This window comes from Macrotis lagotis, chromosome X, assembly GCF_037893015.1.
Source record: "Macrotis lagotis isolate mMagLag1 chromosome X, bilby.v1.9.chrom.fasta, whole genome shotgun sequence".
In the NCBI taxonomy this organism is placed as follows: domain Eukaryota; kingdom Metazoa; phylum Chordata; class Mammalia; order Peramelemorphia; family Peramelidae; genus Macrotis; species Macrotis lagotis.
The window spans coordinates 693,279,102-693,300,553 of record NC_133666.1 but is presented as its reverse complement, the minus strand read 5'-3'; the positions used below and the strand labels follow the sequence as shown (position 1 = coordinate 693,300,553).

At 49.2% G+C, this 21,452-nt stretch overlaps 1 protein-coding gene across 1 annotated transcript; it reads right to left on the bottom strand.

Annotated features, from left to right (window-relative positions):
- Positions 1–5,388: 5,388 nt before the first annotated feature.
- Positions 5,389–20,480, bottom strand: YWHAH (tyrosine 3-monooxygenase/tryptophan 5-monooxygenase activation protein eta). The gene is made up of 2 exons (XM_074206425.1): positions 20,275–20,480; positions 5,389–6,946 (listed from the first exon to the last, which is right to left on the bottom strand). Exons 1-2 carry the CDS (start codon positions 20,359–20,361, stop codon positions 6,290–6,292), a joined length of 744 nt encoding a protein of 247 aa, XP_074062526.1. The 5' UTR covers positions 20,362–20,480; the 3' UTR covers positions 5,389–6,289.
- Positions 20,481–21,452: the final 972 nt, after the last annotated feature.

Genomic DNA, 21,452 nt, shown 5'->3' with positions numbered 1-21,452 from the left:
AATTCATGCTTTTTTCTTTTTTCTCCCCTAATCTGAAAGGTCTCCTTGGAATTCCTATCCATTAGTTGAAGTTCTCTGAAGGCACACGAAACAAATTAACTTTTTCTTGAAAAGTATTAAAGCCTATCAACCTATCCTCTCTCTGTTCTTCTCTTTAAAAAATGTGCTTTTCTCTGGTCTGCACTTTTCCCTGCTTCTTCAACCCATTCCTAGCTTATCTTCCAAACCCCTCACCATCCTGGATCCCTTAGTCTGAAGAAGACTCTGGCTTCTCCAATTCCAATCTAAAATGTGCCCAAGACTGGACAGGGTGCTCCAGATGGGATGACTCAACAATCCACTTGACTGCTGCTGGCTGAACCAAATACACACTAGCTTATATAAGGGAAGCTATATTTGAAACGACCAACTCATGTACCTCTTGGGTTGAATTTGGGGTGGGGGTGGGTTCGAAGTGTTTTTAAATAAAGAGACAGCATAGGGAAGTGGAAAACACTGAAATTCTGGCTCTGCCACTTACTAGCTGCTACCTTGGCAAGGCACTGCACCTCAGCTTCAGTTTCCCCAACTGTAAAATGTACCAAACAACTGACTTCTATGGTTCCCTTTTTTTCTTTAGTTTTTGCAAGGCAATGGTGTTAAGTGACTTGCCCAAGGGCACACAGCTAGGTCATTATTAAGTGTCTGAGGCTGCATTTGAACTCAGGTACTCCTGACTCCAGGGCCGATACTCTATCCACTGTGCCACCTAGTCGCCCCTATGGTTCCCTTTTGATCTAAACATTTGATTCAAAAAGATTATATACATATGAAATGCTCTGCAAGCCTTAAAGAACTCTATGTAAGCCCTTATTATCTCATGACTTGATTATTAATCCCTTTCTATATCTTCTCCCAAGAAAATGAACATGAAACCTAGAACTTTAGTGCAAAAAACAAACAAAAACCTAATCACACAAATGATGGATACAAGTATTATCATGTATTTCCTATGTTGGGAAGGTTTCTTTTCAATCATGTCTTATTTGGCCTCCCTGCCCCAACCCCACTGCTCCTAGTTTTGTCCTTGGGGGCCAAGCAGACCAAGGCTCATTCCTCTTTGCATAACTTATTATAATAATTACATCCCTTTCCCTCTCAGAGCTCCAATCTCCTCTTCAGGCAATAGATCTTCAATTCCTTCAATTGAGTCTCATTCCAGATGCCCCTTCACATTTATTTAACCCTTCTTAGGCGTTCTCCAAAGTGCATTACCAGAACTGGTCACAAAACTCCATGTGTGCTCCGATGGAGGAGAGTATCAGAGGACCACTGCCCTCTTGGTTCTGGCCACTAGGCCTCTCTCTATGTGTTTGTGTTAGCTTTCTTGGCCAAATGGAGGTTCCTTGTTTGACCTGTGTTGATCCCAAAGTTCACTGTAATTTTTTGTCGATACACTACTAGCCAGCCATGCCTCTGTCACCTTGTATTTGTTGGGGTTTTTTGCTTTTTTTAGGTTTTTTCAAGGCAAATGGGGTTAAGTTGGCTTGCCCAAGGCCACACAGCTAGGTAATTATTGTCTGAGACCGGATTTGAACCCAGGTACTCCTGACTCCAGGGCCAGCGCTCTATCCACTACACCACCTAGCTGCCCCCACCTTGTATTTGTGAAGTTGATTTTAAGCCCAAGAGTAACTTTACATCTATTCCTATGCAATCTCATCTTAACTCAGTGTCAAGATCTTGAATTGTTATTCACGGAGTTTGCCTGTCCTTGCCAGGCTGAGTCACTGGCAGATTTGTCAACCATGCCAACTAGAACTTTATCCAAGTCATTGAATTAAAGAGTAAGCCAGAGAAACCAAGCACACCCCACCTGGAACCTTCTGTCGTTTGTCTAGCCGAATAATTCAAATGGCCATACCAAACCATATTTAATTCTAGGCACTATGTAATGTTGCAGTTATCCAAGAGCTGAACTGAGTAGAGACAAAAGGTTGGTGAAAGGCTGAGATCTATATCATGAGAACATCTGAAATAATCTAAGTATTATTTTAGACGGGTGGTACAGTGGAGAGTGATGGCTCTGGAATCAGGAAGACCTAAGTTCAAATTCCCTCTCCATACATTTTTGCTTAATTTTTAACTATTTAAGGCAATGGGACCAAGGTCACACAAGAGTCTGAGGTCACATTTGAACTCAGGTCCTCCTGTCTCCAGGGCCAGCACTCTACCCACTGTGCTACCTAGCTGCCCCCAAGTTCAAATTCAACCTCAGATAGACACTAGCTGTGTGACCCTAGACAAGTCACTTTACCCTGTTTACCTGTTTCTTCCTCTGTAACATGAACTCGAGGTTTTTAAATTTTTTTTAAATCAATGAAAATCCAGTGTCTTGCCAAGAAAACCCAAAATGAGGTCATGACTTAACAGCCACATTTTAGAGGGACATAAAGGAGTTCATACAAGTGATCAGGATAGTGAAGGGTCTCAAGATGGGAGCTTATCAGGGACATAACAGTCTCCAAGTATTTTAGTTGGTCCCATATGAAAGGAAATTTTAGACTGTTTCTGCCTGGCCAAAAGGATTGTACTAAGTATAATGGAAGAAGTAGCTAAGGAGATAGACAGGGTCAACACCTGGGAAAACTTGTTAATAATCAGTTGCCCAAAAGGACATCACTGGAGGTCTTTGAACAAAGCCTAGATGGATAAACAAACACTTGCTGTGTTGCAGAGGTGACATGCTGTGACCTGGGAGAGGTTGGGCCTAGAAAGGCACTCTACCTAGAACCTTCTAAGGTGATTCAGTCATGAGACTTTTTTGCAAAGAATCCACAGGCATCTATACCAAACTAGATTCAGTTCTAAGTTGAAGAGATGGGGAGCACAACCATTGTGCTTCATTAGTCAGCCATTCCTTAAAAATTTATCTAACTTCTAAACTGATGGGTACCACTCTACAAAACAGATTTTAAGTACAAATTTTCTCCAGTCTTAATGAATTTATTGAGAATCCAAAGTATAAAGACTACAGGCAGAATCTATTATCAAAGAGATATGAGGAGGTAGAGTGGATAATCATGGACTCTACTGAAATAATCATGAAAAACCAGGGCAGAAATGTGCAACTATAATTCCAAGGGACTGCAATGAAACAGGCTAATCTGCCCAAGGGATGATGGACTCATTGAGACAGACAGTGAAGATTGAGGCCCTGGGAAGAGAATGAGGCAAGGATAGTCAATGTAAGAATGTTTTGCTTGTCTACATTTGTAACAGGTATTTTTTTTTCTTTCTCAATGGAAGGAAGATGAATTTTCATGGATTTTTTTTTAAGTTAGTCAATTAGACCTCCCATGATGAATTTGTGGAAAAACCCAGGCAAGGGTAATGAGCATTCCTGAGGGGAATAACCACATTGACAAGATCTGAGGTCCTTTAGAAGGGGTAGAATTGTGGTAACTCATTTCATTTTGCCTTCAAGGAACCATTGCCATGGGAATTTTCTCCAATACAGTTTACAACTTTTGATTTGGGGGTGCAATGGAGTTAAAGGGCTTGGGAGTCAGAAGAGACCTGGGCTTGTTTAGGAGTCCAAAAGCCCTCTCAGCCTGCTTCTCCATCTGCAAATTGGGTACACACCAACACACACCTTTGGATTGTTATGAGGCTCAATAAGATATAAAATGTTGTGCAAACCTTAACTATCTCAATTGCTATAATTATGATCCATGGTGATTTATATTAAAGACATATAATTATAGTCTTTGAGAGCTATTGTGGGCAAAGAATTGTGTGGTGATGTAGCAACCCGATTTAAGAAAGTTGATTTCATTGAGGACCCCTTCAAATTTCTAATTAGCATCAATCAATTTGATATGATTCTATGTATATTGGGTCCCAAGGCTGTGAACTGCAGATGGTAAGATAACTCGAGCAAATTATAGGGAGCTAGTTAGAGACCCTCCACCCCTGTTTTTCTTTGTCTTGGTGACCAAGTCCCATGTGGTAGAGGTGACCCAACTACATGGAAAGTCCCAACTTATTTTTTATAACTCCGGACCAAGCAATTGAGCATCTTATGTTCACCTAATCTGGATGTGCCACCTCTTGCCTAACCTAAAGAGTGGCAGATTCATTTTATGACTATCTTTGACCACATAGTCAAAATGTCCCATGTTTCACTCTAGCTATGAGCCCCTGCTAATGTTATTTTTGGTCCTCAAGAGCAAGGTCTGTCAACCAATGATATTCTGTATTTCACCATACCTCTTTTGCATATTTGGAGATCAAACCCTATTAAAATAAGGTCCCACAAGATGGAACATCTTAGATCATGAGGAATATCTGGGGTCCATGGACCCTTTAATAAAGTACCACTGGTTCACAGCTCTACCTTAGTCTCTTTTATTGTAGGTGGGATAATTTTAATCCCCAGAGACTAAATCACAAAACATAATACGTGGGAATACAGGGTGTTCTAAAAGTCTTAGTGCAGTTCTAAGCTTATTAAATTTTTAATAAGCTTAATAATTCAACAGGCTTATTAAAGCTTAAAGTTGTACAAGACTTTTGGGGACTCTCACCATAAATCTCTCCTACCAGGGAATAAAAAAAATAGCATTAATCCTAATGAAAAGAAAGCTCACTCCTGGATCTGGGATAAGATGTCAAAAGGGTTGGCAGGGTAACAGTACTTTTAGAACTTAAACATGAATTTCTGCCTTTTATCAAGATGAAGGCATAATCTGTCTAACCTTAGAGAGACCCCAAAAGTCAATTCAAATCCAAAACAGAGGGTGTGTATGTTGTTTGAATGTGATTAAATCAGCTTCAGACTTGTACTGGCTGTCAGATGGGAATGTTGATCCATAATGAGAAAGGACAACAGAGAAGTTTGTGGCCACAGGGGGCAGAGGCCAGAAAAGAGAGGAGGAACAAGGGCTGAAGGGTAGTGAAGCACATCTCACTGGGAGCAGCAGTTTTGCATCTTCTCCATGGGTGACTTGGGTTGTCCCTTTCCAAAGACTGGCCTCGGTTTCCTCAAAAGGAGGCCGGGTTTACTCCCTAAAGATCCTGACCATTTAAATCCCTTTATCTTGTATTTATCCATTCATTCACCCACCCCTGGCAGTTCAATCCCAGGAAAACTTCCAAGAGCAAATGTAAAGTGAATACACCTCAATCCAGGGGCTGCCTTACTACTGGACACTCGGGGGACAAGAATAGCTGACCTTCGCCCGGTGTGCTGAGGCTGGCAAGCACTGCCCCTCCTAGATAAACAAGGACCTGCCCAGGGTCCCAGTACTAATGAGGGTCCGAGGCAGGAGCCAACCCCAAGTCCTACCCTATGGTCTTCTCCCATGGGGTGGGGGCAGGAAAGAAGGAATCGAGACTCACAGGGAGTGCTAATATCCCCAAAGCAGCATTTATTTTATCCACTGAATTCCAAAACATTTATTTTAGAAGTCTGGTGTTTCACAATCATCCACCTTGATTGACATGGGCTAACACATGGCACTCGCTGTCAGAATACACAAGGACAACGGCCAAAGAGTTACCAAAAAAAAAAATATATAATAATAATAATAATAATAATAATAAATCCATGATTCTTGAACAATCGCAACCAAAAAAAAGTTACAAGTATCAAAACTTTTAGAGGCATTGCATTGAAAACAAGGTTTGTGCACATAATTTAAAGAGGCAAAAACAAGGCATTACTGAAACCTCACATTGGCGACAGTTGGCGTCAGCTGATGGAGAGGGTCGGCTTGTCTCTTCGGGCATCAGCTTCCGGTACCTGTTTCCCGTTGGCGGAGAGACAGTGGCAGGGGGTGGAGGGATGGGGGGGTGAACGTATTCCGCATGCAGGTAACGTACTGCTCAACAAAACACTATTAGCTCAGCTGAAATGGGAAAACTGTTAAAATCCATGTAGACCAAGTCTCCTTCTGATCTCTTCCTTCCTTCCTTCCTTCCTTCCTTCCTTTTTTCCTTCCTTCACTGGGATTCATAGCTCAACGGGCACACATCTGGTCGAGCAAGAGCCTCAGGGTGCACAAGCTGAGAAGCAAGGGCACTCCAGGGGGCTCTAACCATCCATTCATCCAGCAATGCTCATGAAGCCTTGACCGGGGCTGCTTCCTGATTCAAGGGAGGGAGGGCGGCTTTGAGTAGCCGTGCGGACAATACAGATATGTTTAGCACTAGATATCGAGGGACCGTGTCGAGGGACGTGTCGAGGACGACGACGGGGACGGTTCAGGGCTGGGGGAGGGCGTGGGCCGGGGGGCCGGGGCTGCTCTCAGTTGTTGCCTTCTCCTGCCTCCTCGTCCTGTTGGTCGCTCGTCCAGAGGGTCAGGTTGTCTCGCAGCAGCTGCATGATCAGCGTGGAGTCCTTATAGGAATCCTCGTTTAGCGTGTCCAGCTCGGCGATGGCGTCATCAAAGGCCTGCTTGGCCAGGAGGCAGGCCTGCTCAGGGGCATTCTGGATCTCGTAATAGAAGACGGAGAAATTAAGGGCCAGCCCCAGCCGGATCGGGTGGGTGGGCTGCATGTGCTCCTTGCTGATCTCAAAGGCCTCCTTGTAGGCAGCTTCAGAGGACTCCACAACGCTGCTCTTCTTCTCCCCCGCAGCCACCTCTGCCAAGTAGCGGTAGTAGTCGCCCTTCATCTTCAGGTAGAAGACCTTGCTCTCATACTGGAAGTCGTTGCAGTTCTTGATGAGGAACTTGTCAAGCAGCGCCAGCACATCGTTGCAGACGGTCTCCAGCTCCTTCTCAATCTTCTCACGGTAGGCCTTCACCTTCTCCAGCTTCTTCTCATTCCCGTCAGCCATGGTCTTCTGCTCAATGCTGCTGATGACCCGCCAGGAAGACCGCCTAGCACCGACCACATTCTTGTAGGCCACAGAGAGGAGGTTTCGGTCTTCGTTGGAGAGGGGCTCATTGAGCTCAGTTACCTGCAAAAACCCACAAAGATTCACATTAGTTAAGTCCATCGTGAGTAAGTTTAGTTGGGTCTTGAAAGTGGCCCCTCCTTTCAAGCCTGGGTACAGGGAGGAAAAAGGAAAGAAGGATCAGCCACCAGTGCACCACAACCCAAGGATGGGATGAGAGAACCCAAGAGTCTGGCAAGCATCTAAATCCAACTCCACTTTACAAAGGGGGAAACTGAGGCTAGGGGAGATTTAAATGTAGCAGCTGGGTCTTCTCCCTGCTACTTCCTAATATCCAAATTGCTTTCAGCAAATAAAAAAAAATTCAGTCATGCTTGGACATGTTTTGCCAGAATCTGGTTCTCATATATTGCTTTGGGATTTAACAGAATCATCCTTCAGATACAATCTAAAAGATATAAAATAATGCCTAATAATTTAATATTAAACACAAGTACTTTTCCCCTTTAAATGAAATAGAAGCTTCCTGACAGAAATCCCAGCTCTCTTTGGGCTAGCCAGGCTGGATGAATAAGCAGGACCATTGAGGTCTGCTCCACTTCTGTCACAAGAAAGACCCCCATTCTCAGCAGCTGCAGCAGCATGGCACTACAGCGGAGCCCATCCACCCTCTGGAATCACACAGAAGGATGCAGGTGACTCCAAGAGGCCTTCCCACAGAGCCAGCTGCCGCCAACCCGAGGCCAGCAGCTGTCCCTACAGAGAGGTCCGAGCAGAGAAGAAAAGCAGGTTCAATTCAGCAGGCCAAACCAGGCCAAGTGGAAAAGAACTAAAATAAGAAGAGTTTAAGACAACTGAAATGTGGTTGACCCTTAGCTTTCCAAGTGCCCCAAACAGATCTGAAGTACCTTTTTAAGTTAAGGACAAAAAACAAACTCATGTTCCTACAGGGCAGTTCAGAGAAAAAGCTCTGGGAGCTGTAGTAGACTGCAAACTCAATGAATCAAGAGTGTGACCTAGGAGAGGTACAGTGCCCAAGAGCAGCTAGACAGCCCACTGGACAGAGTCAGGAGGACCGGAGTTCAACTCCGGCCTCAGATACTTACTAGCTATGTGACCCTGGGCAAGTCACTTAACCCTGTTTATCTCAGTTCCCTCATCTGTCAAAGGAGCTAGAGAAGTCAAATGTCAATCCACTTCGGTATCTTTACCAAGGAAACCCCAAATGGGGTCACAAAGAATGGGGACAAGGCTGAAACGACTCAAAGCAGGGGGATGGTCTCCCTCCTCCTTAGATCCCTGCCCCTAGGACTGTGTATTCTGTTCCAGAAACCTTATTTTTGGAAGGGCTAATATGAAAGATTGACAAATGAAGCCAGAGTCAAAAGATATGAGCAAACAATTTATGAAGTAAGAAATGAATACAAACTTAGTTTTGAAGAATAGGCTAAAACTCACTAAAAGAGAACTACAAATCAATTTATTCATTCAATCTTACTTTAATTAAGATCTTAATTGCTGGGTGGACTGAACAAAAGACAACCTAGAAATTCCACCTTACAGCTGTAGGGTTTAAAAATCTAAAATAAACCCCTCCTTCAAACAATCCAATTAATCTGGGCAGGAAGGCAGAGCTGCAGATCAGTACTAACATCGGGGGAGGCTTCAGATGCACAAAAACATCTGCAGCCCTATCACTTCTTCAGCAATGGCCACATCCAACAAGTGGACACAGGGCACATAAAACGACATCAAGGTGAAGTGGAAAGAAATCAGCTGAGCCCAAACTCTATACACACTGCGTAAAGCTAACACTCGGAGGAAAAGAAAGAAAACCAGGTCCCAGGTAGAATTCCACAGGCTGGAATGGGGTCACTGAACATCATCTTCCACCTGATTTGTACCTTTTTGCTTGTTAATTTGCTTTGGTTCTACCTTGTTAAAGGCTAACATATATGTGGCAGAGCCTGCCCTCAAACCTCGGCCTCTGCTAGAGCTTTAGGATCTGTAACAAACCCCTTCCCAAAATTCCAAGAGAGAAAGATGCTTCCCTAATGTCCTCTTTTTCAAAATTCTTCATGTACTTCTTGGAAACCAAGACTCATTTCACTAGACCACTCATTCATCTGCAAGGAGTCAATTACCTAAGGCTCAACACGTCAAAAACTGGATCTCTGGCCTGCCTCCAAAACCATCCTCATCCCCACCTCCCAAGACCATTACCTGCACCTGCGCTTAACTGATGACAAAGGTTCCTCTTCTTCCCTCTACTCACTCCACTTCTCTGCCTCACAACCCACAGCCACCACACCCAGAGTCCATTGCCTGGTCTCCTCTCCTTGCTACCCCAGCCTCCTCCCTGATTCACCTGGGTTCTCCTGACAGCATCTGTAGGATTCTTCCATTTGGATCACCTTCCAACCATGAGGAGGTCCTGACTCCCCAAGATAACCTATTTCATTTTTGGAAAGCTCTAATTGTTACCTAAGAGTAATGATTATCTAACAATAACTTCCTCTAAACTGAAATCTGCCTTTTGTAACTTTTCATCCAATCCCTTTTCCACAGCAGCTGTCCTAAAGACACCACTTTTATCAAGTCACTCCTGCTAAGACAGTATCTACAGTATTCTTCAGCATAAAAGTTCAAGGCTCTTCACCTACTCACCTGAAGGCCCTCCCTTGTTCAATATATGAACAACTCACCACCTCTGTGATTTTACATTTCCTCATTATTGCCCTTTTATAAAGGCTTCTCATGAACAGGGAAGTTATTGCTGCAAAGAAGCTGCAACCTTTGCCCTTATCAGAAGTATCCCTTTCTTTCACCTCAGTTTTCTCCATCTACAAAAATGAAGGGGCTAGACTAGAAGGTTGGTCCTTACCTCCCCCCTTCCAGGTCTAAATCTCTGCTCCCACTCCTTCCCAGTTGGTTCCCCAACCTCCATCACATCAGGTGAAAAGAAGTTCTGGAGTTGAGTCTTAAGCCAGAGACAGGAAAAGACAAGGATGGGAGAGGGAATGGCCTAGAGAAAGAAGGTGGAATGTATAAAGTTTGGGCAATGATAAGCCTGGAGAGATTGGGGTGAGACAGACCAGGGACAAGTGAACAGCTTCAAGGCCAAACACACCTCTAATCCTGAAGGCACGGGGGTGGGCAGTAGTTTCTCATGTAAGGGAATACAATACATGCACATGGATTTAAAGAACAGTGACTGGGCCACTGTGTGGATGATGGCCTAGCAAGGGGAGAAGTTGAAGACCAACCAGGAGGTTATGGAAAATGATTCAAGAAGTCCTTCCTTATGTTGAGCCCGAGTCTCCTTGTCTGCCCTTTGCAGCCTCGAGGAATAAATCAAATCAACTCCCCTTTAGGATTTTAGAACACTTTTATTGACACCCTTCTTTTTCCATCTCCTTTATTTCCCAAAGAATCCCACCCAACCAGCAAGGTATCTTTGGTAACCAAAAAAATCAGCAAGTCTGATGATGTATTCCACATCTCCAGCCCCTAACTTTCCAATGAAAACTCGGGGGCTCTTTCCTTGTCTCTTCTGCACCAGCTCTGGGGCCTGCATCTCAAGTTGGGGGGGGGGGGGAAATCCAGTGACTGCTTACTCTATACTACAGTAATTCCCATCAGCCTTCCCAACCTCATGTTCAACATGTAGTGTGATATTCCATTAGAACAATCACATAGAATTTATGTGGCATCTACTTGGCTCCCCATTCTCTGGCCCCCAAAATGGGGCCGCTCTGAAAACTCTGGTGACTGGGGCGGGGGGGGGGGTCTTTCTGCCTCTGACCTCCATGGGAACTCTGTGCCACCAAGGCAAGGACCTCTTAACCACCTTCTTAGAATAATTCCAAACTCTTTTCTAGACTGCCTAGAGGGCTGCTCTAGAGCTCCTCAGCCAGGTGGAGGAGGGTGTTTCTTCTGTGATCTGAGGAAGTTTCTTAGCTAAAATCCCTGACTTAGTTTACTTTCATTAGTGCAGTCAGTTGGCCATTTTCAGATCCTGACCATGGACCCTATTCCCTAAACCCATTCTTTTTGTTTTTCCTTAGGTTTTTTTGGCAAGACAATGTAGTTAAGTGGCTTGCCCAAGGCCACACAGCCAGGCAATTATTAAGTGTCTTGAGTGTGGATTTGAACTCAGGGACTCCTGACTCCAGGTCCAGTGTTCTATCCACTGCGCCACCTAGCCACCCCTCTAAACCCATTCTTTCCTCTGTATTAACAATCCCATCTCTTTCCACTTGACCTCACCTCAGTTCTGATCCCCTTTCAGTCTACCAATGCCTTTCCAAAATGGAGCCCCCCAGAACTCACCACAACGGCCCAGGTGTGATCTGGCCTGGTTATGTGCTGCTGCCTTTTAAACAACTGTCTTATGGGTCTTTTTTTTTTACTGAAATTTCATATTACCAGAAGATGAGACTTCAGTCCTCCCTAGAAACACTGCTCCCTGCTTTGTTAATTCCATCAATTCCCATTTCTACAAATCTGATTTTTAAAAAGCCAGGAATCCAAGGATCTTTCTTCAGGTCATCTATTAACAGAGGAAAGAACAATGGAAATGGCAATTCCCAGGAACCACTTGTTTCCCCTGTCAAGTATGGTGCACCCTCAATTCTGGTCACTCACCCTCTCCTCCACAAGTTGTGGTGACACTGCTCTCTTCATTCTCCTTCCACCCAGATGATCTTCCCTTCCCGAGATGTTCTATTGTCTCTCAGGGGTCTGGGGGGGATAGCACCTGGCCATGTCATCAGTTGCCATAGTCAACGGTTGATCATAGCTGATGATTCTCAGATCTATCTTTCCCCCAACCTGCCATCTGCCTCCTGGTCATCCAAGTGGACATCTTGTAGACATCATTAAATAGAGGCCTGTCTTCAACAGGGGCCTCCACACCCGCTCCTCACTCTCTTCTGGGCTCTCCCCAAGGCACCAATGGCCTTTCCCCAGTCTTCCTCCTGCACCACTGCAGAGCTGTGACCCTCAGATTTACTTGGGCAGCCCTAACTTCTCTTCTGATACAGCTTCCTGCCTTGAATCTCTTAACTGTCTCCTGGAATTGTGGAATGCTCATCCTTCATTCTCGAAGCAAACCATCAGGGAGGTGATGCCATGAGAAGCACATGAATGGAGGGGGGTGCTAAGTCACCAGTCTCCCTTTCTCCTCTGGGTCCAATGGCCTGATATGAATCAGGATGACTGTAGATGGCCCTAGATGCAGGGTTAAGTGACTTGCCCAAGGTCACACAGATAGCAACAATCAAGTGACTGACGTCACATTTGAATTCAGGTCCTCCTGACTCCAAGGTCAGTGCTCTATCCACTGCACCACCTAGCATTGTGTTCCCTTGTTAAATTCCCTGACACTGGGGAGGGCCCCACCACCAACCAGGTTACCCAGCCTCAATTCTGAACTGGCTTCAAACCTCGCTTCAGGTGCACATCTCTCCTCCTCACCCCACCACCTGCACTGCTGCCTTAGCAGCAGAGGGTCTGCCTGCCTCCATTCCCCACTCAGTCACCAGTGATCCTCCTAAGGCTCCCTATTGCCTCACTCCCTACTGCCTCCTCCCTGCTTCTAACCACACTATCTTCCTGGCATATCGCATCTCCCAACCTCTCTGCCTTTTTATCCTCCAAGACTCTTTTCACATCCCACCTTCTGCAGCCATCCCTGAAGGAGAATCCCCCTACCTAGCAAGCAGTCCTCCAACCTTTGCTTAAGAGACCCTCCAAGGAAAGGGAAAATGACCTGGAAAGATGGAATCAGGTCTAATGGTTGGAAAATGAACTTAGACTGGACTGAACTCGGCTTCCCTGAGACCAAGTGGAGGGAGCCCAACCCCTCCACCATAACAGCCCCTCAAGTGCTTACAGACTAAGGCCATAGCCTGTCCTTCTCCCCAAGGCTTCTTCTCATCCCCAGTTCCTTCAGTCATATAAACAATAAAAGTGGACATCAAGGATTCCATTTAAAATGTCCAGTGGAAGGAAAGTCAGAGAGGCGGTCCAGAGGATCTTTCCGCTGATTCTCCAGGCATGGATGGTGTCTCCACTGGGCCTCAGTTTCCTCATCCATAAAATAAGAACACTAATGTTCTAGTAACTTCAAGTCCCTCCTTGTTCCCTTCCCACACCAACATTCCAGGAGTCCAATCATTCATTGGCTCTATTTGTTTTGAATTGATATGAGATTTGTTAAGGGAGGAGACAGAAGGCCACTGGCTAATAAGAAATGTGGGCTTTATCTGGATCCATTTCAACAAACATTGATTCATCATCCACCATGGGAAGGGAGCGTCCTGTACTGGGGGTGAACAAGGGGAGAGACACCAGGGGAGACACCACAGGTCCTATGGGCCTCCTGACTCAATCCAGTAGGGAGATATATGGCACATCCATCCACCTAGGGGGAACTTCCTGAGCTTTACAGGCCCTTCCTTATCAGCCTGCCCATCCCTGCTCCCAAGGCCAAGGGCTAACTGGGCGATGTCTACAACAGTGACCTCTTCAAAAGAAAAGTCAAGTTACCTGAGGAGTACTGGTGGTTACAGAATAATCAACTGGGAGTTTGCCAGTCACACAATCCTGCTCCCATCAGCTGTTAACAAAGCTGGAGGTTGGGCCAGGAAGTAGCAACTGAATGCCCTCACACACACCCCCAGGGAAATGTGGCCTCTGGATTAAGGTTCTGGACCAGTTTCAGATGTTTTGTTACTCTGTCTAAACTGGACATTAAAGACTGTGGGACCTAAGACCCAACCTTAGGCAATGCACCAGGGCCATCTGGAAACTGCAGCCCTCGGTCCTGGGGACCCTCCAGGCTTGGACACCATGGGCCAGGAAGAGCCCAATTTCTGACATTCTAAGAAGGGTGGGTCCTGGGGGCAGCTCAGTGGATAGAGTACAGGCCCTGGAGTCAGGAGGATCCGAGTTCAAATCTGACCTCAGTCACTTGACTGTTACTAGCTGTGTAACCTTGGGCAAGTCACTTAACTCCAGTACCTTGCCAAAAAAAAAAAAAAAAGGGTGGGTGCCCTTGTGCCCCAGCAGCAGCCTCTCCATAATTCAGGTCTGACTTAAATGAGAGCACTGGGCTCTCATGGAGCCAGAACTAGGCCAGATATAAGAAAAACAGCATTTAATCACCCTACTCTGCCCAAAAGAACTGGGGCAATTTCAGCCTAACCCTCAGCACCCAAGCTTCCTTCCTCCTCCAGAACAGATGATGGCCCAGAGGGTCCAAGAGTCCTGAGAAGGCCAACGAGGTAGCGGAGGTCCAGGAAGTGCTCTTGGTCAGTCAGTAACATGAATTTCTCAATCACTGACTATAGCACAGCACTGAGGGGTGTCCATTGGGGAGGTCACAACTTGCTAGCTATATGAACCTGAGCCAGTCATATCCCCTTTTGGCAGAATAGTAGGAATGATAATCCTCTTGAAGATCAGAGAATAGAAAACTGACCACCCCATAGAAACAAGGCAGCTTTCATGCAGGCATTTAGCAGGGCAGCCTGTGGGTTCTCAGTGGCTGGAGCCAAGTCATTCTGACCATATTTCTATGAGCAACTTCTGGCCTACCAAGAAGTGTGGTCACTTGGGGCAACTGATATTTCCCCCATAAAACTCAGGGCTGCCTACCAGGTGGACAACCAGAACCACCCCACCCCACCCCAATAGAGATTTCGGGATCCTCCCTGTAGACCATCTGCATGGTGAGAGGCAACAGCTCTCCAACTTTCTGGTCTCAACATCAACCCTTCACAATTAAGGTCCACAAAGAGCTTTTATATCAAAATTTACTGACTTAGAAGCTCAAATGTCTTTCTATTTGACATATTCAGACCTCACAGACTCCCTGAAAGGGTCTTAGGGACCCCAGAGCACACTTTTGAGAATGCCAGTGGAATGGAAAGGAAGAGGGAGAGAGAGAGGCATCTGGGTTTGGCAGACCTGGTCTGAATCCTGTCCCTGCTACTCGGGACCTGGGTGGACCTTGGTTGACAATCCTAGAACACTCTTAACTTTTGTCCTCACCAACAGATTGGTAAAGAGGCCTTCCATGAGCCCAACACAGGCCACAGACTGAGGAAGACACAAGCTCTCCCTGGATGTGTGAGGGGGTCTCTATGTGGAAAGAGGAAGGGGCTCTGGGCATCTTGAGCTCAGTGTACTGGCAAGTCAGCCAAGTTTCTCCCTGCTGAAGCTGGGTACCACCTCCCCCCAAGAAGGGAAGGGCAAGTCCCACAGGATCCCTCTCTCTGGGGATGTGACCCATTTTGTACAACTCTATACTTCAGTCTCTTTGTGGCCTCTCCCATTAGATAGAAAACTCCTGGAGAGCTAGAGGCATTTCTTTTTTATTTATTTAAGGCAATGGTGCTAAGTGACTTGCCCAAGGCCACACAACTAGGCAATTATTAAGTGTCCGAGGCTGCATTTGAACTCAGGTCCTCCTGACTCCAGGACACGTGGGCTCCACTGGGCCACCCAGCTATCCCCTGAGCTAGGGATATTTCTTTCTGAGTATCTGAATCTGCTGAAGCCAGCTGGGAGCAGGTACAGGATGCTGGCTGACTGATGGATGTCTGGGGCTACCATCTCTGCCAGAGCTAGTCTGACAGACCCCTGCCCCATCCCTCTCATTTCAAAGATGAGAAAACTGAGGCCCAAAGGAAAGACTCGACCGAGATCACTACAAGGAGTTAGGATTTATCAATTCTTGCCTAGATATGAATACAATCTATTAAGGCCTCACTTGCCAGGGTCCCCACTTTTATAATCCAGTCTTCTCTAGCATTCATTGCCCTTCAGGCCAGACTCATTGCACATGACTCCCATCCCCACATTCCAGAGTGGCTGCTCTTCAACTCCCCCTTCTCCAGGCCCCTGCCATGCCCTCCACCTTGGGGGCCTTTCCTGAACTCTCAGCCCTCTCTCCTTTCAAACCAACCTCAGAAATGGCTAGGCACTCACTATTGCTCCTCCCACCCAACAGAAGGAAAGCATGCTGTTGGCAGGAAACTGTTCATTGTTGTCTCTGCAGGATTCCAAGACCAGGGGCATTCTGCCTCTGGAGAGTTACTCTGCCCTCCAGAGCTTTCCCGTGGAATAAGACTCTTCTAAAGGTTAGTGGCATCCCCAGTCGCCCACTACCCCTGATTCTCCTGGCAGTCTCAGAAACAATGTCAGGTTCTAGGCATGGATGAGTGCCAGCACCCATTCTGCTGCAGGGAGTGAAAGCAGGCAAAGCCCCCAATGGGAGTTGAGTTAAGCAAGGATGGTACCTGACTGTACTGGAACAAAGTCGTGCTCCAAGAAAAGTGGACTTTGAAGAGAGAAGTATGGGAAGACTTCTCTCCACTGATGCAAAGTGAAAAAAGTGAACCAGTGAACCAGTGAACCAGGAAACAAGAGAAACAGCTTCACCAATGAAACCCCCCCCACCCCTCCCTACAGACTTGATCCAGAGACCCCTAAACTGGCTGACACAGAAGTCTAGGAGTGGTAGAAGAAAGGATAATGTAGGCGCTGAAAAAACAGGGGATACCAATAAAAAATTTTTAAAATACATTTTAAAGAATTAAAAAAAGTTTTTAAGGACTAAAGAGGCAGATCCAATCTAGTCCTGTCAGGTCAGAAATGTCCAATAGAACAACCTCTGATCACCTCCATAGACAGTCACCTAGCTTTTGCCAACAGCAAGCTAGAGGTGATCCAAAGTGCTACTGTGCCATGTTTACACATCTATGTCAAAGACAATCAGGTTATAAAACAGTGTATACTACAATATCTAACTTGAATCTGGCCTCACAATTCTTAACAAGGAGCATGGAATAGGATGGTTACCTAACCACTGATGAGCTCTCACCAAAGGCTGACTATTGTCCTAGCGAGTGGATTAAGCAGTGTCTTTACTTTGAGCATAGATCCAAGCCTACCCAAGGCTGGAGTCAAGAAGACCTGGGTTCAAATCCTGCCTCAGATGGTGACTATAGGCAAGCCATTCAACCTGTCTCAGTTTCCTCATCTGTAAAAATGTGAATAGCAGACCTTCTTCCCCAGGGATGTCACAAGAATCAAATGAGATGACATTGCAAAGCAAATCTAAACACAGCTTACAATTATTCTAAATCAGGAGTCAAAAGGGCAAAGGCAGTTTTGAGTACTCTTAAGTATAGGTAATTTCCTCAAGGTGGGGAGGAAGGAAGGAATTTCTACAACAGAGGGAAGAGCAGAAAGCAGAGATAAAGCCAGAGCCTGTGGCCCCAGCACCCCTTCCCATTTCAACTTGGGCAGCTCAGGAGAAAGGAAAAAAGAGCCAGCTCAGATCTCCTCCTGAGATACCCTGATGAAGACGCAATCCCGACTCTCCTTCAGGGCCGGCCGGCAGGAAGCTAGGCGCCCTGGCAGCTTTTCATGCAGAACGTCGCGGGGACATGGCTCCAGCCTGGCTCCGGCCTGTCAGGAGTCAAGATCGTGGCTTCAGTTGGCCCAGACAATGCTCCCTCTCCCCATGTCCACCGCTTGCTTCATCGGCCACTCCCATGATCTGTCTCCAGCTGCTGGGCCAAGAGACAAGGGGTCTCTTCCTCTCTGGCTGCTTCTTCCTCAAGTTGCTTCCCATTTCTTGGTCAGAAGACCTCAACAGCTTCATCAGCACATGTGGAACCTACTGGACCCAATGGTACTAACAGACAGCTTGAAACATTGCCTCCATGAAATTCTGTCTGGGTTTTATCATTTCCACAGATGGATACCTATTTCTCAATTCTAATTTAAAATGATCAATCTTGGACAATGGGACCCCTCTTGGTTAATTAGCCTTAACTTGATTATAGAGACCTGCTCCCTCTTGCACTTTTAATCTTTAACTTCTCCCCTAACAGTCCAGTTTTCTAGAATACAACCACCTTGGATTTCCCAGAGCACTTTTCAGAAGGGCAGCCCTACTGTATCCTCAGGACTCGGGGGAGGCCAGTAGGAAAAACTATCTACATTTTCACAGTTCCAAGAGGCTTAAATTGCCAATCCAAAGTCACACCCTAGTATGAGTGAGTTGATACTGGAAGCCAGGACATCAGCCTCCCAAGTCCAAGGCTCTCACCTCTTCTGATTCCCAGTCAGAGGGTCAACCACAACACACCCCACCTCATCCCCACAGTCCAAGGTTGGAGAAAGCACATACTATCAGACTTAAAATCTCTTCATTTCACAGATGAATAAAATGGGGCACAGTGGCTTTCCTGAGGGCCTGCCACTCCATCTGGCACTCTTTCATTGAACTGAACCACCCTGTGTCTGGTGAACATAAAATAAGCCTAGACCTAAGTTAAGATTAGAGAAAAGGGCTCAAGGCTGTCCCTTCTCCAAACCCAAAGGAACATTTTTTGCTACCTGATACCATGGGTGAAAGGAAACGTCTGGACCCCGACACCTCAAAATGTACCCTCATTTAAATAAAGCATCCCTCAGGACCAACCTCATCTCTCTGGTCATATTGACTCCCAACTGAGAAACAAAACAAAGAAATCAAGTCAGAAGCCACAAATCTGAGGATGTCCTCCACACCAGCTGCATGTGTTGGTTGTGGCTGGTGTTCAGTCCTGTCTGACTCTGCACCAGGTTTGGGGTTTTCTTGGCAAATGCACTGTGGGAGTTTGCCATATCCTTCTCCAGCTCATTCGACAGAGAAGAAAACTGAGGTAAACCCAGCAAAGTGACTTGTCCAGGATCACACAGCTAGTGTCTGCGGTCGGAATTGAACTCAGGCCCAAAACTCTACACACTACTCCACCTCACTTCCCTTATTGCATGTAGTGTTTTGGATAAAGGAGCAAGGTCTTTTATAAATAGCGCAATAATTTTATTTTGTTTTTTTCAAGGCAATGGGGTTAAGTGACTCGCCCAAGACCACACAGCTAGATAAGTGTTGAGTGTCTGAGGTTGGATTTGAAGGCAGGCTCTCCTGACTCCAGGGCCGTGCTCTATCCACTGTGCCACTGTGCCACCGTGCCACCGAGCACTGCCCCCCCATAATTTGACCAAGAAAAAAACTGAAATAACTTAGGCTATAGAAATGGAAGAATATTAAATCAACTGAAGGAAGAGAATCACCCGGAGCAGTTCCAGTTTGAATACCTAGAATAACTAGTTCCCTCCCCCTCCCCCAAGATCAATCACTAGGGAAGACTATTCCCAGGGCAGTGACAGGCCCAGTGATTAGTCTGCAAGAAGCTAAATTAAGGCCTCCTCACCAAACTGCTGAGACCTCATCTTCCTCTAAGTGGGCCCCTCCCAAACAGCAGCCTCAACGGTCCAGAGCCCCGAATCAGGAGCCCCCCAATGTCTGCCATGTGCTCAGGAGAACCAAACAAGCTGCGGCCCCTTTCACAAAGGCAGGGTGGGGCTGCTTGGGGGTTCCGATGCTGCCTCTGGGTGACCTTGGCCTGTGTGAACCAAGGGTGTCGGTTTGGCGATCTTTCAGGCCCCCGTCACCCCTTCTCTGGGGATCCTTCCGTTCGCGGCCTTCCGAGCTCGCGGGGTCCTCGCCCCTCTGCCCCCCACCTCAATGCACCCCACGGCTTTGCGCCGGGGCTGGGGGAGCCAGGGACCTCCCCGAAGGCCCCCCTGGACGCCCCAGGGTCTGTGAGGTCCCAGGCCAGGGCTAACCAGTGACCCCAGGGGGGCCCTCACCAGCCCCCAAAGCCCACCTGGCCTGGCCCCGCCCCGGGCCCCGAAAGGGGGGCCCACGTGAAGGTGGCCCCGAGCTGGGCCGGGGGCTGGGGGGCTCCGGGCCACAAAGACAAAAGCTGGGGAGCTCCTGCCCCTCCCCCGCACGGGCAGGGCCGGCTACTGAGGGTCCCCGCCAAGATGGGGGCAGGGGGCTCCTTAACAAAGGGGGGCCCCAAAGGGGCTCCCGGAAGGTGGGGGGCCTGCGGGCCGGAAGGGAGGGGGCGCCGCTCCTGTCGCACCTACTCGGGGGAGAAGAAATGATGAAGAAACGGGGGGGGGGGGGCCCGGGCCCGGGGCCCAGGAGCCGGTCAGCCGGGGGTCCGGCCGCAGGGGGGCATCAAGGGCGCTGCCAAGGTCACCCATGGGGGGCCGGGGAGGGCCCCGAGCCCGGCCAGGGCGTGGCCCCGGGCCGCTGACACATCACTTTTCCCCGTTTCCCGGGAGGATGCCCGGGGGGGGGGCTCCCGGGGACCCCTCCCCACAGCCCCCAGGCCAGGGCCGCCGGGCGGGGCTGCGGCGCTCGGGCGCCCCCGGGGCGCGGGTCTGGGGGCGGGGCGGGCCGGGGTCGGGGGCCCGGGCCAGGCGGCGGCGCGCTCCCGCGCTCCCGCGCTCCGCGGCCGCGCACGCGCACTCACCGCCTTCATGGCGGAGGCCATGTCGTCGTAGCGCTCCGCCTGCTCGGCCAGCCGCGCGCGCTGCAGCAGCTGCTCCCGGTCCCCCATGCCGCCGCCTGCTCGGGCCGCTGCTCCGCCGCCGGGCTCCTCGTCAGCCCGGGCCGGGCTGCGCTGGGTCTGGCTGGGCCACGTGCGCCCGCGCTCGGGCCGCGCCGCTGCTCCGCTGCCGCCGCCGCCGAAGCCCAGGCTGAGGCTGAGGCTGAGGCTGAGGCGCCGGGAGGGCGGGGGAGGGGCGGGGAGGGGGCGGAGGGGGCGGCTCCCGGGGGGCGCGGGCGGGAGGCGGCGGGAGCGCCCTGCGCCTGCGCGGCGCGGGCCACGCCCCCGGGCCCGCCCCGCGGGGCTCTTTGCCGGTGACGTCACCCGCTAAAAATAGCGCCTCCGCGCTCTCCCTTTTCCCCGCCCGGCCGGAGCCGGGCCCGGCGCATGCGCCCTGGCCGTGGTGCAGTTCGGTGCCGCAAAGGTGGAGGTGGGAGCCCGGAGCAGGGGCGGGGCCTGCGGGGCGGGGGGGGCGGGGAGGGGGCGGGGCGGGAGCCGCCCGGCCCTGCGGCGCCACACGGGGCTCTCTGGGGCGCGCCCGCGCGTGGGGGTGGGGAAGAGCCCGGGGGGGGGGGGGGGGGGGGGGGGGCCCAGGACCGGGAGCCGCCCCAGAGACCCCCGCTGCCAGCCCTGTTCTGTGCCCCCCACACTGCCAGCCCTGCTCTGTACCTCCCGCGCTGCCAGCCCTGTTCTGTGCCCCCCACACTGCCAGCCCCTGTTCTGTGTCCCCCACGCTGCCACCCCAGTCTGTGCCCCCCACGCTGCCAGCCCCAGTCTGTGCCCCCCATGCTGCCACCCCAGTCTATGCCCCCACGCTGCCACCCCAGTCTGTGCCCCCCACGCTGCCTGCCCCAGTCTGTGCCCCCCACACTGCCAGCCCCTGTTCTGTGTCCCCCACGCTGCCATCCCAGTCTGTGCCCCCCACGCTGCCAGCCCCAGTCTGTGCCCCCCGCGCTGCCAGCCCCAGTCTGTGCCCCCCACACTGCCAGCCCCAGTCTGTGCCCCCCACACTGCCAGCCCTGTTCTGTGCCCCCATGCTGCCAGCCCTGTTCTGTGCCCCCCACGCTGCCAGTCCCAGTCTGTGCCCCCCACGCTGCCAGCCC

What these genes read in the sequence shown, in the direction of transcription:
- YWHAH (XM_074206425.1), bottom strand. Translation starts at nt 20,361, where the DNA reads ATGGGGGACCGGGAGCAGCTGCTGCAGCGCGCGCGGCTGGCCGAGCAG. An exon ending in TGGCCTCCGCCATGAAGGCG is followed by an intron (nt 6,947 to 20,274) that starts GTGAGTGCGCGT and finishes GGGTTTTTGCAG; the next exon opens with GTAACTGAGCTCAATGAGCC.